Source organism: Microcebus murinus, chromosome 18, assembly GCF_040939455.1.
Source record: "Microcebus murinus isolate Inina chromosome 18, M.murinus_Inina_mat1.0, whole genome shotgun sequence".
Taxonomy (NCBI): Eukaryota; Metazoa; Chordata; class Mammalia; order Primates; family Cheirogaleidae; genus Microcebus; species Microcebus murinus.
The window spans coordinates 40,339,538-40,357,717 of NC_134121.1; the positions used below are offsets into that span (position 1 = coordinate 40,339,538).

The 18,180-nt window shown below is 49.6% G+C and overlaps 1 protein-coding gene across 3 annotated transcripts in view; it reads right to left on the reverse strand.

Annotated features, from left to right (window-relative positions):
* Nucleotides 1-11,238, reverse strand: part of PNPO (pyridoxamine 5'-phosphate oxidase) — a 200,072-nt gene extending 188,834 nt beyond the window's left edge. The window contains exons 1-7 of one of the 3 annotated variants that reach the window (XM_075994517.1): nucleotides 10,981-11,237; nucleotides 9,528-9,652; nucleotides 6,947-7,046; nucleotides 6,046-6,099; nucleotides 5,661-5,789; nucleotides 5,263-5,333; nucleotides 4,825-5,038 (exon numbers count right to left, since the gene is read on the reverse strand). In XM_075994517.1, coding sequence (XP_075850632.1) covers nucleotides 4,870-5,038; nucleotides 5,263-5,333; nucleotides 5,661-5,789; nucleotides 6,046-6,099; nucleotides 6,947-7,046; nucleotides 9,528-9,652; nucleotides 10,981-11,118 — 786 coding nt within the window. In that variant the 5' untranslated portion in view covers nucleotides 11,119-11,237 and the 3' untranslated portion in view covers nucleotides 4,825-4,869. Of the gene's footprint in view, nucleotides 1-3,934; nucleotides 5,039-5,262; nucleotides 5,334-5,660; nucleotides 5,790-6,045; nucleotides 6,100-6,946; nucleotides 7,047-9,527; nucleotides 9,653-10,980 lie in introns of those variants that run through there. The other 2 variants (XM_012766002.2, XM_012766003.3) reach the window with 2 other exon arrangements.
* Between the last annotated feature and the right edge of the window lie 6,942 nt (nucleotides 11,239-18,180).

Genomic DNA, 18,180 nt, shown 5'->3' on the forward strand with positions numbered 1-18,180 from the left:
GCATCAGCCTGGCTCACAGCAACCTCAAACTCCTGGGCTCAGCGATCCTACTGCCTCAGCCTCCCGAGTAGCTGGGACTACAGGCATGCACCACCATGCCCAGTTAATTTTTTCTATATATTTTTCTTTGGCCAATTTATTTCTTTCTATTTTTGGTAGAGACGGGGTCTTGCTCAGGCTGGTTTCGAACTCCCGACCTCAAGCAATCCGCCCACCTCGGCCTCCCAGAGTGCTAGAATTATAGGCGTGAGCCACCGCGCCTGGCCTGGAGTGGTCAGTATTAAGTGGCCCATAGTAGGTGCTCAGTTAAATATTGGTTTTTTATAAAGAACTCTACCATACCTGATAGCTTCAGTTTAACACATTACCTGCCGCACAAAAACATCAGAAACGTTTCCTTGGGGCCACAGTGTTTTATTGTGAAAATAGAATTAAAACTTTGAGTGTAATTTAAAGGTAAACATAAATAGAAAAATGATATTGATATTTATTGGCTTCTATTCATTTAATCCACAGTTTTAGAATTAAATTGTCAATATTAATTGTAATAATAAAACATCAATAAGTAAGATTTTATATATGCTTCATGTGGCCCTGGGGTCAAAACTAGAATGAGTTAAAAACAACTGTCATGGCAGGTCGGGGTGGCTCACACCTGTAATCCTAGTACTCTGGGAGGCCGAGGGGGGGCGGATTGCTCAAGGTCAGGAGTTCGAAACCAGCCTGAGCAAGAGCGAGACCTCATCTCTACTATAAGTAGAAAGAAATTAATTGGCCAACTAATATATATAGAAAAAATGAGCCAGGCATGGTGGCACATGCCTGTAGTCCCAGCTACTCGGGAGGCTGAGGCAGCAGGATTGCTTGAGCCCAGGAGTTTGAGGTTGCTGTAAGCTAGGCCATGGCACTCACTCTAGCCTGGGCAACAAAGCGAGACTCTGTCTCAAAAAAAAAAACAAAAACAAAACACAACTGTCATGGCAGTTAATGTGTTAAGGAAGAGGCGTGAGCTCTGACATTAGGTCCAGCTCTTTCTGAAGCCACAAGATCTGGGAACTGGAAAAAACTGGCCAAATCTCTCTTTGGAGCTCGTGGTGGAAACACAGGGAGAGACCAAGGTGGCCACTAAACAATGTGGTCCTGCAGCTTCCAAGCCCGCTCCTTGCAGGCCGCTGGGCTACCCCACCCCAGGGAGCTGTTGCTCAGGGAATTTATTACCCAAACAAACAGACCCATACAAGGGGGCCTTTGTTAGGTGCCTCACCCAGGCCAGGGGAACTCAGAGGTCGAGTGAGGGAGATCAGGAGCTACAGGGACAGAAGGCAGGCTCAGGGGTGCTGCCTTTCCCAAGGCCTCTTCCACCACCCCTCCCCACTACTCAGAACTTTCTAGGATCTCACCAATGACTCAATCCATAAAGCCTCCCGTGGAGGAGCTCAGACCTTCCCCACGCTCCCAGCCCTGCTCAGTGTTAACAGCTAACATTTATGGAGTGCTTCCAGCAGGTGGCCCTGGAACAATATGCCCCAGCTTCCTCATTTAATCATCTCATCAGCTGAGACAGGTGCCAGCACTGTCCCCATTTTCCAGACAAGTTAGCTGAGACTTGGAGAGGTTAAAGCACTTGCCCTGGGTCCCCAGGCACTTGCAGTGGTGGAGCAGGGACTGAAGCCAGGGCTGGCCTGTGTGCGTGGCCACTGCCCCACACAGCCCTTCCATTCTTATTCTCTTCTGCTGAGGGACAGGAAATTGAGGCCCACAACAAAGAAAGTGGCACAGACACCTTCTGCAGAAGGGGAGGGAGGTAAGGAGGAGAGAGGGCAACGTCTGGGCCTCAGGATCCTGAGAGGTGACCATCATTCCCATGGGCTATACAGACGCTAACCAATGGGATTAAGCCAACCAGGATGTGTGCCCCATAAGGTCCTAGACTATAGGCACCTCCCACATCAGCCCGTTCTGGGGTTCCCTGAGGCAGAGGATGAAGATGGACCCTGGGCCACTGACCCAAGGTTCTACATGATACTGGCACTGTACTGCCACCTCCTCAAACATCACAATTACCTTTCTAAGTAAGAGTGTCAGAGGCCTGTGTCCCTTGCACAGCCACCCTGCTCCGCAGCCCCAGCGATCTCTACAGGGACATCCACATATACCCCTAAGCTGCAGGGCTGGGTGGATAGAGATCTGGCTGCCGGGGAGGCAGAGTGAGGCAGCTGCAAGTTTCCACCACACAAGAGGAGGAACCGAGAGTGCAAATATGTACAGGACTGGGAAAGGCTACGGGTTATCGACCACAGTTTCACTGGGACTCGACCCAAGCTGGGGAAGGCGGGCAGGGGAGGCCGGCTGGAACTGGCCTCACTGCCCAGAGGGCCAACCCCGGGCAGCGGGCGCCCCCTGCTGGACACCCAGCCTACCTGGTGGGAGAAGTGAGGTGGGAGGAAAGTTGCTTCAATTTCCCCAACTCCCCTCCTTCCTAAGGGAAGGGGAGGGGGAGACAAGGCCAAGTTGAACATTAATATCACACATGGCTAACGGGCTTTTATTACAGACTTGGCACGGTGACAGAGGACTGAAAAGGTAACAGCTAAGACCAGGCTCAAAGCTGGGGGGATACTCAGCCCCCCATAACACAAGTGGGGTGCAGCATTTCTCCACCCATGGACACACACGTTTACTCCCAAAAGTCACAGCCTATAGCAGAACAAAAAGGGCAAGGCAGATGAGGGCACCCACTCCTGCAGGTGGCCACAGGTTAATGCGCCTTCCTGCACTCAGGCTTCAGGGGGCATCAACACAGGAGGGCTGCCCTTGGACGAGCCCTGCCAACAACAGTGACTGAAGCACACGCCCATACAGTGGAAGGAAGCACAGTTTACAGAGTTGCAAGTTCAATGCCAGCCAGTGCAAATAATAGTCATTCTCTGATCCTGGCTTAGTCACAGCAAACATTTACCCAGCCTGGCTCCTCTCTGTGACTATAGGCTGCTTGCTCATCCAGGCTGGCTCTGGTCAGCAGGCTGGTGCTCACGGAAAGCAAATTCAGTTCAGCACAAGACTCAACTGAGGGTTATTAAAGGGTCAAAGACTGTGAGGTGGGAGATTGTGGGTTTAGAGACTGAGGCCAGTACAACTAGGCCACCTGGGGGAGGGTCTTGTTAAAATGCAGAATCAGGTTCAGTGGGTCTGAGGTGAGCCCAAGAGTCTGCATCTCTAACAGGCTCCCAAGTGACGCTTATGCTACTGGCCCGTGGATCACACTGGGTAGTAAGCAAGGATCTAGACAGACCAGGTCTCAACCTTGGCTGCACAGAATTCCCTGAGGAGCTGTTTCATTTCCTAATGCCCAGGCTGCATGCAGATCAGTTCAATCATCTCTGAGGGTGGGACCCAGGCAGCTGGATTTTTAAAGCTCCCCAGGTCATTCCAGTGTGGGTGACAACCAGTGATCTAGAAATCATTCTCAGTGGAGGTAGGGAATAGGGAAGGAAAGGTGTGAGCAGTCTGGAGAGTGTAATCTCTATAATAATTTAATTTTATATTTGGAAAATGAAATATGTGCATGTTTCCATAAACAAACATAGACATCAAAGCTTGATTAAAGGCTGGGCATGGTGACTCACGCCTGTAATCCTAGCACTCTGGGAGGCCGAGGCGGGCGGATTGCTTGAGGTCAGGAGTTCGAAACCAGCCTGAGCAAGAGCAAGACCCCGTCTCTACTATAAATAGAAAGAAATTAATTGGCCAACTAATATATATATATATATAGAATTAGCCGGGCATGGTGGCACATGCCTGTAGTCCCAGCTATTTGGGAGGCTGAGGCAGCAGGATTGCTTGACCCCAGGAGTTTGAGGTTGCTGTGAGCTAGGCTGACACCACAGCACTCACTCTAGTCTAGGCAACAAAGTGAGACTGTCTCAAAAAAAAAAAAAAAAAAAAGCTTGATTAAAAACTTCCTGGCCTGTTGATACGGGCATATAAATCCTTTCTACAAAATTCCTGACTGACTGGGATTGAAAACGTCTAGTGACAGAACACTTCCTCTTAGGCAGGTTGGATTGTTTGAACACTTCCCCCATATTGAGATGAGACCTACTTCTCTGCAACTTTCACCTCTGGGTCCCTTGGAGCTACAGAGAATAAATTTAATCTCTTTTCCACATTGCTGTGCTTCAAATAATGGAAGGCAGCAATCAGTAAGGGAAATGCTGGGCAGCTCAGGGAATTACAACAGTAGCAGCCAGAGGCTGTTGCTTCTTCACTGTCATTAATGACTTGGCTACAATGACTCCCAAGGCTCTGGGTCTTGGCATTTCAAATTCCATTTTTTTTTAAGAGAGATGGGGTCTCACTATATTGTCCAGGCTGATTCTTGAACTCCTGGACTCAAGTGATCCTCCTGCCTGAGCCTCTCAAATGCTGGTATTATAGGTGTGAACCACCCACATGGCCAAATTTCAGATTATCAACAAAACAACCTGATTGGCTAGATTGGCTCAGGTGCCAACTGGGACCAATTGGCTTTGGCCAGTATGGCTCACATGGTAACAGACAGGGCTGCTGGTTCATTAGAAAGGAAGTTACACCAGCTGCTACCCATAGAGAGAGCTAGTCCAACAAATCATATGCAAGGTCAAGAAATAATTAGGGGATTATTTCCCATTTGAGATCCTCTGACACTGCTACACTCCACTTGACCAGCAAACTGAGAGCCAGCTAAGTACAGACATTTTGGAGGATGAGTTCGGAAGAATCCTAACTATAGGGGTGGGAGGGAAATGGGTTGAGTTTAGAAGGGCCTGGCTCCCAATCTCATACCCTCTCTCAGCACCCGGCCCCAGCTCCACCGTGGCAAATCCAGAGTCAAGGGGCAAGTCTCTCATAGAGCCAGTCTTCCTCCCCGCGGTGGGTCATGGGCCCCAGAGGGGAATCTCCTACTGAGAGGCCTCGCCGAAAGACGATTCGGTCGTGCAGGCGGTTGGTTTGGCCTTGCCAGAACTCCATCACCTGTGGGTACAGGATGTAGCCACCCCTGTAAAGAGAAGGAGAGGATTCAGCGCTCTGTGGCTTTTTCCAGCCAGGACAGTCTCCCATCCCTACCCCTCCTTCACCCCAGGGTCTCTTGAAGGAAGTTGCTGGGATGCATCTGCTGAGGATTGCAGGGAGGAGTAGATCTGCAATTCTATAGACAGGGTGGCTTTAGGTTCACCAGGGGTCCTGGTGTCCCTTTCCAGATGACCACCAAGTATCACTCACCAGTATTTTGGTTTAGGCACTTCTTGGTCTTGGTAGAGCTGCCCCAGTTCCTCGTTTTTGTTTCTCAGATACTGTCCAGGGGAAAGAGATAGAGGAAGGGCCAGGCCCAGTCATTGGTTCATTTAAAAAGGACTTACTGAGCATGTGCACTGGGCCAGGTGCTGGGGACACAGGTGAGCAAGGAAGACTGGCCTCTGTCCCCTAGGAGCACACAGTCAATGGAAGGGTCAGGCAGGAGGCCTGTTTCCCCATTCCCCACCCTCACCTCCCCCAGGGAGATGGTCCTTTTCACATTTTTCACTTTGCTGGATAGAGCGCCCTAGCATCCCCTGGGGACAGCCTCTGGGGATGAGCCAAGGCCCCCGACACCTGAAGGACTACAGAGGAGCCCCACTCACCTCCCGATCAGGGATCACAGAACTCTGGTGACTGACCACAGCTCCAATCTGGCTGCTCTTGGGGCGAGAGTGGAAGTAGCACTTAGCCTCCTCCTCAGGCAGCTTCTTCACAGGGCCTTCCACACGCACCTGCTCAGGGAAGGCCCTGGCTGAACAGTGTCCAATGCCCCCTCCCTCTCAGCACAGGCCCCGTTCCTCTCTGTTGTTCTATCGACAGCTCTACCACTCCTGGCTCCAAATATAGATAGGCTAATTGAGAGCTATTTGAGAGGCAGAGTGCCCAGGTAGGATGTTTGCCCAGTTTGGAAACCTTACTAGGCTCATCCATAAACTCAGGCCCTGCAAACCCAGCCCACCCTGAGCTGTCCTGGCAAAGCTCACTCACCTGACGGTTAAGGGGCTCCCAGTAGAAGACAAGGGAAGCAAAGGGATTAGAGTCCTAGAAATGAAAGAGAATCCACAGACAGCCATCAGGACAGCAAGAGGATGCTGCTGCCAGCATGCAGGGGGAAGGCAGGAGGTCTGCAGCATACTGGCCCACAGCAGATGCATTCACTATAACATCTCATTCAAACCCCCAAAGGTAGGCCCACTGTCACCGATATGGAGACAGGCTCAGAGAGGCTAAGTAACATGCTCAAGTTCACACAGTAAGTGGTAGAGCCCCTTAAGCTGGTCTGACACCAAAGTGAGGCTTGGCCATTTCTCCCACCCTTAGATTTTCAATCCCGATAAATGCATGTTTGGCTGGCATGGACTCAAGGAGGGTTACTCATTTTGGATTCATTCACTGAATGCACTCAAAGTGCCAACTCTGTGTCTGACACCAGGATAGGTGCCAGGGGTATATCTTGTAGCCTCTACTCCTACAGAGCTTACTGTTTAGCAAGGAGACAAACATCAGTCACATAATCACATAAATAAATGCACAGTTACAAACCAAAAAAAGAGCAAAAGCGAAAGTTACAAGTTATAATGACATCAAATAGCACCAGGGGCTGCTGACTCAGCATGAGAGTCAAGGAAGGCTTTTCTGAGGAGGTGACACGTGGGCTGAGGCCTGAAGGTGTCATTAGGTATCTATTAGACAGCTGCCAGGGGCAGTACTGGTAAGAAAGAGCATTTGTTCATGACAAAGGCACGGGCAAGTGCACAGGCCGCAAGGCAGGAGGGCACCTGCACACAGACAGCAGGTGGCCTGGGGCATGAAGTGGCAGGAGAAGGCCACCGAGGAGGCAAGGGCTGGGGCCCTGGAGGCCCCAGGAAGGATTGCTGTGAACCCTCACCAGCTCTTTTCCTTTTCGACTCTCGAAGTTAGTGAAGAAGCGGAAGCCATCCTTGCCAAAGCCCTTCAGCAGCAACATGCGGGCAGAGGGTTTTCCGTCCCTAGGGGTAAACAGCAGAGCACCATGGTCACGGCCCACCTCAGAGTCCTTGTAAGTTTCCCTTTCCTACAAGGGGTCTCAGCACCTCCCCCTGCTGTGTCCCTCTCATCTGGCTGTCAGGCTACCACTCCCATGTGCTCCTGGGGATTTGTCCTGTAGGTACAAGTATAACACCACTGCCAAGGGTCCTGCTATGGACTGAATTGTGACCTCCCAAACCCATATGTTGAAACCCTAACCCCCAATGTGACTGTATTTGGAGATAGGTCTCTTTGGGAGGTAATTAGGGTTAAATGAGGTTGTAAGGGTAGGGCCCTAATCCAACAGGACTGGTGTCCTTGCAAGAAGCAGAAGAGACACCACAGCTGTCTGCAAAGCCACTAAGGAGAGGCCTCGCCAGAAATCAACCCCGATGGCACCTAGATCTCAGACTTCTAGCCTCCAGGAACTGCAAGAAAACAAATTGCTGGGGGTTTTTTGTTGTTGTTTGTTTGTTTGTTTTGTGATAGAGTCTCACTCTGTTGCCCCAGGTAGAGTGCAGTGGCGTCATCGTAGCTCACAGCAACCTCAAACTCCAGGGCTCAAGTGATCCTCCAGACTCAGCCTCAGAAGTAGCTGGGACTACAGGCGTATGCCAGAAAGCCAGGCTAATTTTTCTATTTTTAGTAGAAATAGGGTCTCACTCTGTTGCTCAGGCTGGTCTTGAACTCCTGAGCTCAAGCAATCCCCCCCGCCTTGGCATCCCAGAGTGCTAGGATTGCAAGCATGAACCACCTTGTCCAGCCAAACTCCTGTTGTTTAACCTACCCAGTCTATGGCCGGGCGCCGTGGCTCATGCCTATAATCCTAGTACTCTGGGAGGCCAAGGTGGGCGGATCATTTGAGCTCAGGAGTTCGAGACCAGCCTGAGCAAGAGTGAGACCCTGTTGCTACTAAAAATGGAAAGAAATTAATTGGCCAATTAAAAACATATAGAAAAATTAGCCAGGCATGGTGGTACATGCCTGTAGTCCCAGCTACTCAGGAGGCTGAGTCAGGAGGATTGCTTGAGCCCAGGAGTTTGAGGTTGCTGTGAGCTAGGCTGATGCCACGGCACTCTAGCCCAGGAAACAGAGTGAGACTCTATATAAAAAAAAAAGCTACCCAGTGTATAGGATTTCTTTATGGCAGCCCTAGGAAACTAATAAGGCCCTAATGACAAGGACCAACAATAATGCAATCATCCTGCTTAGTGATCACAGAGGTGCTCTCATATCAGCTTATCTGCTCAGAGTTTGGGGATACCCACGGGCACAGTACAAGAGCCCTGCCTTCAAATGAGCAGTGACAAGAAGAGTTGAAATCGGCCAGGCGAGGTGGCTCACGCCTGTAATCCTAGCACTCTGGGAGGCCGAGGCAGGCGGATTGCTCGAGGTCAGGAGTTCTAAACCAGCCTGAGCAAGAGTGAGACCCCGTCTCTACTATAAATAGAAAGAAATTAATTGGCCAACTAATATATAGAGAAAAAAATTAGCCGGGCATGGTGGCGCATGCCTGTAGTCCCAGCTACTTGGGAGGCTGAGGCAGCAGGATTGCTTGAGCCCAGGAGTTTGAGACTGCTGTGAGCTAGGCTGATGTGGGGCACTCACTCTAGCCTAGGCAACAAAGCGAGACTTTGTCTCAAAAAAAAAAAAAAAAAAGAAGAGTTGAATAAAGGCTAATATGAGAGTATCTCAAAGGGCATGATTGTCAAATGAATGATATAGCCAAGCACTGTGCTAGATTTCCAGAGGACAGCTTCATGAAGAGATCCTAGGAGAAATAGCTGCTGAAGGGCAGACAGGGCTTGGATAGATGGGAAGATGAAGCAGGCAAGGGTTGTGTGTGGGTATATCAAGGGCAGAGATGAACAAGGCACTGTATTCTATCACTGAAATGGAACTTAGTAGTCTGGTCTTTGGTTTATAGGAAAGGACACTGAGGCCCAGAGAGGACAAGTACCTTGCCTGAAGCCACATAGCATGTTAATAACAGAGCTGGGCCAAGCGAGGTGGCTCACTCCTATAATCCTAGCACTCTGGGAGGCCGAGGCGGGCGGATTGCTGGAGGTCAAGAGTTTGAAACCAGCCTGAGCAAGAGCGAGACCCCATCTCTACTATAAATAGAAAGAAATTAATTGGCCAACTAATATATATATATAAAATGAGCCAGGCATGGTGGCGCATGCCTGTAGTCCCAGCTATTCGGGAGGGTGAGGCAGCAGGATTGCTTGAGCCCAGGAGTTTGAGGTTGCTGTCAGCTAGGCTGATGCCACAGCACTCACTCTAGCATTGGCAACAAAGTGAGACTCTGTCTCAAAATAAATAAATAAATAAATAAATAAATAAATAACAGGGCTGGAAACATAACATTGGCATACATCGGGTTGAGAGCTTCCTAAGTTTGCTACTTCATCTGTACCCACCCACCCTGTACCACCCAGGGATACCTTGGCTATGCTCACCTGGTACAGGTAGCCAGACACATGGCATTGGCTTCCCCTATGTCAGGACACTGAACAGCCTCCTCAAACCAGACAGCAAACTGCTTCATTGGGTCCAGGGAGGTCAGATGAGCTTCCTCAAATGCCTGGGAAGGGAGTTTTACTGCATTTAATAAACACTTATAGTGCTACTATATACCTGGTACTTTTCAAATAGTAACTCATTTTGTCCCATAACAATGACCTCATAATAAAAAACAGTTCCTAGGAAGTAGATTCTGTGCCCCATTTTACAAGTGAGGAAACAGGCATAAAAAGATCAAACATGGAATTAATGGTGACTTGTGAAAAAAAAAAAAAAAGGTCAAATAACATGCCCAGTCCTAAATCTAGTAATGGATGAATCAGGGTTTTATGTCATGGGTGTCAAACCTATCCGTTTATCAGAATCAACTGGGAAGCCTTAAAAAAAAAAAAAAAAAAAAAAAAGAGGCTCTTGGGTTCCACTCCCATAATTTCTCATTCTGAGGTTTAATGATAAATGGCAGTTGTTTTTTTTTTTTTGAGACAGAGTCTCGCTTTGTTGCCCAGGCTAGAGTGAGTGCCCTGGCGTCAGTCTAACCCACAGCAACCTCAGTCTCCTGGGCTCAAGCAATCCTTCTGTCTCAGCTTCCCGAGTAGCTGGGACTACAGGCATGTGCCACCATGCCCGGCTAACTTTTTCTATATATATATTAGTTGTCCAATTAATTTCTTTCTATTTATAGTAGAGACGGGTCTCGCTCTTGCTCAGGCTGGTTTCAAACTCCTGACCTTGAGCGATCCACCCGCCTCGGCCTCCCAGAGAGCTAGGATTACAGGCATGAGCCACCGCGCCGGGCTGATAAATAGCATTTTAAACAAGCATTTCTGGAAATGCTCACATGCAACCAGATTTGGTAACCATGGCTCTGGACTCCAATTTCAAAACCACTCCTTTGGTTCCTATGCTAAGGAGGGAAAGGAAAAGAATTTCCAAGTGATGAGTAGAAGGTACTGAAGGCAGTAGCTAAGAGCTTTCTCCTCTCCTCCTCTCTGATCTATGCCCCCTTCCCCATATTCCATTTTTTTATTTATCAAACTTTTGGTAAGCTGTTTATCACTATTCTAAGCACTTTACAAACATCTAAGTCCATAACATCCCTATGAGGCACGTGCTAGCACTTTACAGATGAGGAAACCGAGGCCCAGAGAGGTTAAGGCAGGCTCCAGAGTTTGTGCTCTTAGCGACTAGGACAAGCTGCCTCTTGAACCCATCTTCACGTTCCCCCAGAACCCCTTCCCTAGTGGTTGTCTTTTTGAATACCCCTTCTCCCATGGGGGTGGCCCCAGGAGCCCCGTGGGGCTACTGCAACGCCCCTCGCCTCCGCAGATGACTCGGGCACCCCCTTTCCCCAGTCCCCTGCAGGGGGCCCTGTCCGGGCGGCGGCAGCACCTCTCGGTCCCCGCGGTAACTCTTGCGCATGGGTCCCAGGTCCATGGCAGCACCGCGACCACACAGGCGGTGGAGGTAGCCTGGCCACTGGGAAGGTCGCCCGAACGTCGCGGCGACGCCCCGCAGCCCCCACGTCATGGAGGCCGCCGGCCACGTGATCTGGCGTTTCCTGGCCCTGGGTTCCGCTGGGTTCGGAACCAATTTCTCAGCCCAGGCGTCTACACCGCGGAAGGAAGTATTTGCAAGTCGCCCAGCCAACCTAACAGGTCCCAAGTCCTCGGAGCCAATGGGACTCCAGGATCGGAGGAGGGAGACAGACGCGGAGAGGTCATTGGTTCGAGTTTACCAGGCGCGAGGCCAATTAGAGCGAGAACAGAGAAACTCAGCAGCCAATGAGCAGCGTCTCCGGGGGCGGGAGCAGAGAGACAAGGAAACGCTGTCACCGCCGTTGACACGCACGTGGAGCTTGGTTAAAGGTATAGGGACTGCTGCAGCTCAGGCGGGGCCGGGAGGATGACCCCCTGAGGGCTTCAGGGGAGTGGTCAGTATTAAGAGCCTGGCCCACAGGAGATGCCCGAAGGCGAGCTTAGTGCAGGAAGTACGCCCTGGGAGGGGAGGCTAGTGGACTGGGAAAGGAAAAATGGAATTACCAGCCAAACTCCGAAGCAAGATTATGGGAACACAGAAGGAAAGGGGCGATCTTGTTGGGAGAAGAAATTGGGGCTTGAGAGTGGGAGAGGTAGAAGTGACTTGTGGACCATGCGAGATAGGTACTGTGTAGTGGGGGGTAGGGAGTGGTACTCTGGGGAGTGGGGAGGTGCTGGGGTCAGGAATGACTGTGGAGTGAGGAGGAGGATGGCTTAATAGGAAGAAGGAAATTGGATCAAATCATCGCAGACCAGAGTGAGTCTTCCTCTTCTAGCTCTGAACCCCCTCCCTCCAGCCTCATTTCTTTAAATGGGGGTCAGAGCATACTGCTCCCTTTGTTCACAGTGCACTGGAGTTCACACTAGCCAGACCAATAGAAGATGGAAAGGCTGCACTCTCCCAGGCCTCCCCATCTCTGCCAACTTTCCCCTTTTTCACGTTTTGCCCATCCTAGGTAGTAGGAGTTTAGTCCCTAGGTCAATGCCAGTAATAGACAACTGAGGGTAGAGGGCAGCAGGTGGCTGTGTAAAAACCACTTCCATGCTGTGGATGCAGGGCTGAGAAATGGGAAACCTGCCAGTGCCCTATCCAGCTTTGACCTGACTGAGGCAGACTTGGGTTGAGGCCTCTCTATAGCCCTGGTTTCCACCAACATCAGGAAGGGGAGTGAGGAGCCACCTAGGCAGGCACCCAGGACTGTGCAAGGTAAGGGGAACTTCTTGCCCAGGTGCCTGCATTACAGCTGAGCTTCATAAAGCCCTACATTAGATACCTATCATACTTTATTATGTGTGTAGCTTGAACCATATAGAATCTGGAAGACAAATTTGCTGCAAAGAAATAATACATGTCTCAAGGCTTAATGATCTTGGCCTATAGGATTCTCCACTGGTTGGAATTTTTTGTGCCACCATTGTTTTCCTCCATCAGCATAGTTGAGGGAGAGTTGACTGGATTTTCTTTCTTTTTTATTTATTTATTTTTGAGACAGAGTCTTGCTTTGTTGCTCAGGCTAGAGTGAGTGCCATGGCGTCAGCTTAGCTTACAGCAACCTCAAACTCCTGGGCTCAAGCAATCCTGCTGCCTCAGCCTCCTGAATAGCTGGGACTACAGGCATATGCCACCATGCCCGGCTCATTTTTTCTATATACATTAGTTGACCAATTAATTTCTTTCTATTTATAGTAGAGACAGGGTCTTGCTCTTGCTCAGGCTGGTTTCGAACTCTTGACCTCGAGCAATTCGCCCGCCTCCTCAGCCTCCCAGAGTGCTAGGATTACAGGCGTGAGCTACCACGCCTGGCCTGGATTTTCTTGTCCAGGTTGTCTTTCCATGTATGAACATTGCTGTCCTCTCCTCCTCCCAAGCCCCTATAGTTGAACCTGTATAAGCAGTAATTAGTGCCCTTTAACTCAAACAGTTTTGTTCATTGGGCCACACTTTTTTAGCACTCCTGGGCTGCTGCTATCCTGGATCTGGATTCTAGGGCATCAAGACTAAAATCTTTACATAGTTTGCTTAAAAGCCAAGAACTCAGTAGATAACATATTCATGTATTCCTTCAGTAAACATTCGTGGGTCTTTTTTTTTTTGAGACAGAATCGTGCTCTGTTTCCTGGGCTAGAGTGCTGTGGTGTCAGCCTAGCTCCCAGCAACGTCAAACTCCTGGGCTCAAGTGAGCCTCCTACCTCAGCCTCCCGAGTAGCTGGGACTGCAGGCATGCGCTACCATGCTCAGCTAAATATATATATATATATATATATATATATATATATATATATATATATATTTTAGTTGTCCAGCTAATTTCTTTCTACTTTTTTAGTAGAGATGGAGTCTTGCTCTTGCTCATGCTGGTCTTGAACTCCTGAGCTCAAGTGATCCTCCTACCTGGCCTCCCAGAGTGCTAGGATTACAGCATGAGCCACCGGGCCGGCCAGTAGACATTTGTTAATGACTTCTTTGGACCAGGCACTGAACTAGGTCTGAGAGTGCTAAAATGAAGATGACAACATGATTCCTACCCACAAGGGGCTTGTAGTCTATAGGGGGAGGCAGATTTGTTGGCTAAAGAGTTTTAGGTACTTTAACAGATGTTTCTACAAAGTAAAGCGCAAAAAGGAGGGTCAAACAGTCTGGAAAAGCTTTGTAAAGGGAGCAGACATTTGATTTGTCTTAATGAGTATTTGCCCGACAGATAAAGGACAGGCATTCCAGGAAGAAGGAACATTGTGAGTAAGGGCACGGTGTCCTTGGGGAGCTTGGAGTAGTGTGGCATTGCTGGAGGGAAGGTGGTGAGGAAACGAGCCAGACAAGCAGCCAGGGGCTGGGTGCTCCTTGCCGAAGAGTCATTGTGCAGGTGGCGAGGGTGAAGCTTTTAGACACAACCGTTCTCATTTTTTATCCTGTGATATTATTGACCCAGAGGCTGGGCACCATGGTTCATGCCTGTAATCCTAGCACTTTGGGAGGCTGGGGTGGGAGGATCACTTGAAGTCAGAAGTTCGAGAGAGCCAGGGAAACATAGCAAGACTTTGTCTCTACAAAAAGAAAAAAAGATATATAATTGAACCAGAGTGTCTAGTTCTTGTTTCTTCTTTAAGACCAAATGGGGGCCGGGCGTGGTGGCTCACACCTGTAATCCTAGCAGTCTGGGAGGCCGAGGCGGGCGGATTGCTCGAGGTCAGGAGTTCGAAACCAGCCTGAGCAAGAGCGAGACCCTGTGTCTACTGTAAATAGAAAGAAATTAATTGGCCAACTAATATATATAGAAAAAATTAGCTGGGCATGGTAGTGCATGCCTGTAGTCCCAGCTACTTGGGAGGCTAAGGCAGAAGGATCGCTTGAGCCCAGGAGTTTGAGGTTACTGTGAGCTAGACTGACACCACGACACTCACTCTAGCCTGGGCAACAAAGTGAGACTCTGTCTCAAAAAAAAAAAAAAAAAGTGGAGGAGGGGGGATGGGCAATATAAATAACCTTAACACTTGTACCCCCATAATATGCTAAAAAAAAAAAAAAAAAGACCAAATGGGGAGAAAAAAAAGGTGCTGGATTCTGACAGCCTTCCTTGCCTTTCCTTGGTGATTAGCACAAAGTTTGCAACTTTTTATGTTTTTCCCTTTGTCTTGAAGATAATAAGTAGGCTTGTGTTGTGCTTTTCTGCTTAGCGGGATTTGGTGTCTGGATCACAAAGCAGCCCCACAGCGTGTATCCAGAGGGGGACGGAGCCTGTTGCTGCTGCTGCTACTGAGGCACCCGCCAGCAGGAGCTTTCTGAGTGGGAGAAATGAATTTTTTACTATTTCTGTTTTTTCTTAAACACTGCCACCCTCCCCCCCAACTTTGTAAAATTATTAATTTTTTCTTGAGAAAGTCTTAAGTGAATAGAAAATACATTGCAAAATTTTATTGTACAGAGAGGCATGCTGGTTTCTCAGTATGAAACAAAAAAACTTCGTGTGTAATTGGGAACTATTCCTTGCCTGTTTTCTTCTAATGCTTTTGCCTTTATTTCTTTTTTTTTTTTTTGAGACAGAGTCTCACTTTGTTGTCCAGGCTAGAGTGAGTGCCGTGGCGTCAGCCTGGCTCACAGCAACCTCAATCTCCGGGGCTCAGCGATCCTTCTGCCTCAGCCTCCCGAGTAGCTGGGACTACAGGCATGCGCCACTATGCCCGGCTAATTTTTTGTATATATATTTTTAGTTGGTCAATTAATTTCTTTCTATTTTTGGTAGAGACAGGGTCTCGCTCAGGCTGGTTTTGAACTCCTGACCTTGAGCAATCCGCCCGCCTCGGCCTCCCAAAGTGCTAGGATTACAGGCGTGAGCCACCGCGCCCGGCCGTATTTCTTAAACCACCTTTTTTTCTCATGGTCTGATTGAATTATGCATTTCAGTTTTATTTTGGTGATTGGATTTGTGCTTTGGAATCTTGCTCTGGTGACCAAGTAGATGATGGATATGGGAGGGAATCGCTGAGGTTGTCTGAGTTAGAGCCGGGATCCTGATGCATGAGTCTGCGATGGGGGGTGTGGAGAGGAGAGAGTGACCCACCTGGTTTTAGGTGACATGGGTGGGGCTGTTCATTGAAGTGGTTCATTGGAAAGGAGGTTTGGGAGAAAGATGAATTCATTAGCATGCGACACCCACCTTTGGTCAGGTTGGATAATTGAGTCCAGACCTTAGGGGAGAGGTCTGGGCTGATGACAGTGGTTTACTTATCATGAGCCTCTAAGGTGGCACTTGGGTGTCTGAGAAAGGAAGAGACCAAAGGAAGAGGGGAGTTAAGTGGGGAAGGCAAGAGGTAGAGGAAGAGTGGCAATGGCGCTGGTGAATTATAGTGCCCAGCTTTCCAGGAGGCAAGAGGAGGGTCTACAGCAGGTCAGAGGGATGTGCTGGGGGGCTGGAAGCTCAGGAATTCTTGGGCTAGCCTTGGGACAACCTCAGCTTGGAGCCCCAGGCATAGCAACAGCAGGACACGGAAGGGTGGGTGCTCAGTGCTCCAGGAGCAGATGCCTGAGCCCTGAGTAGGTTGTCAGACGGCCCAGAGGAGGGCTGAGTCCTCAGAGGCTTGTGGTCCATCAGAGGAGGCTGAACCTCATCTGTGTCCTGCCTGTGGTGCTTTAGTGGTTAACCCCTTATATGGTCTAATAGGGGATACTCGTGGCTGGTATGGGAGCGCCTTCATGGGAAGGACCATGAATCTTACCTTCTCTGGCTCTTTCTCAAAATCCCAACCAATAGGGAGTGCTCAGGAAATGCTAATCTGTAATATTTATTCATAAACCACTTTTGTTAAGCTTTCCATAGTATGGGTGCTAGGCATGGTGAGTGGGGCTTGGGTTTTTTGGGATTTTTGAGCTTACTGGGAGCAGGGCTAAGTGTGTTTGCTTACTGGAGGCATGTTAAGCTTTCACAGGCCAAGTGAATTAAATTAGTCTCAGTGCCCCCGGCTGGCTGCCTAGGTGATTAGAATATGGGCCACCAGCAGTGGGAGGAGGCCTGGTGGCGGGTTCTCAGGCAGGCGGAAGGATGTGGCCTGGTGGCTTCCTTGTTTCTTTTGAGAAATCCTGGTCGGTCCTTGTGTCTGGCCTGCCCTGTGGTCGGTTCTCATCTCCTCTTGCCTAAGATCCCTATGAGCAGGTATTTGACCCTCCTCTCCAAGCCCCAAGTTGCTACCCTAGCCCACCATGGTCTGCTTCCTTTTCACAGCCCTGCTTATTATGAGACAGAGTCTCACTCTGTCGCCTGGGCTAGAGTGCCGTGGCATTAGCCTAGCTCACAGCAACCTCAATCTCCTGGGCTCAAGTGATCCTTCTGCCTCAGCCTCCCAAGTAGCTGGGACTACAGGCACGCGCCACCATGCCCGGCTAATTTTTTCTATTTTTAGTAGAGATGGGGTCTCACTCTTGCTCAGGCTGCATTTCTTGACTTAATTATTTTTTATTTTGAAGCAATTTTAGACTTCAAGAGAAGTTGCAGATAAAGTACAAAGATTTCCTGCACACCCTTCACACAGCTTCCCGTACTGTTAAGATCTTACTACCATAGCATAAGTAGCAAAATCAAGACATTAACATTGGCACACTACTATTAATTAAACCACAGGCTTTATGCGAATTTCACCTCCCACTAATGTCCTTTTTCTGTTCTGGGATCCAATCCCATTGCATTTAGAGGTCACATCCCCTTAGTCTCCATTCTGTGACAGTTCTCAGTCTCTTAGCTGTTTTGTGTAGTCTGCCCAGCTGGTGTGGGAGATAGAGGGGCCCACACCACTTTGGAAAAGATGTGGCAAAGCTGGTTTCGGAGATAGGACAAGAGATAGGGGTGGGGTGGCCGGGGGCAGGGTGAATTTTCCTAGGGCAGTGTATACGGTGAAACTTGTGCCATATTCCCTTTTGCCTGGGGTAAAGGAGGATTCTGATGACCTGATGTGTGTGTTCCCAGCCCCCTTTCCCACCATCACCTGGGAGCCCAGGGTGTCCTCTGAGGAGATATCCCAGTCATCACCAGTCCATACACTGTGGGCCAGCCTCCCCAAAGGCTCCCTGGCATGGGTCAGGTGGCCGTGCTGTACTGAGACCATCTGTTCATGGGAGGATAATGTAGAGGACACACTGCCTGATGGGCCCCTGGTATGGGCATTGCTGGTGGGCCTCAAAGAGCTGGTGGTAGTGGAGGGTAGATCTAGTCCCCTCTGACTCTGGGGCCCCAGGGCTGGGGGAGGGGATGTGCCTATGCTTGATGAACATCATGGCTGAGCTCCTAAGACTGGAAATCAGGAAGACAGACAGTGTCAAGCTTCAGGGGCGGTTGGGGGCTAGGGGGCAGGTGGGTGGGCAGATGAATGACTGGGCCCTCTTTCCAACCTGCAAAAGAACAGTAGGCCTAAGGTAGAGCTGGTCCCTAACTCAGGGGCCTACATCATGTAATCAAAGCCTGCTGAACTGACACAGGTGTCACCTGACAAGCCCAGGCTGATGACTTGGTGGATGCTCCAGAGCTTCTTCTCCAGGGGGTCTGCGGCCTGCTCTCTGGGAGGCCTCCTA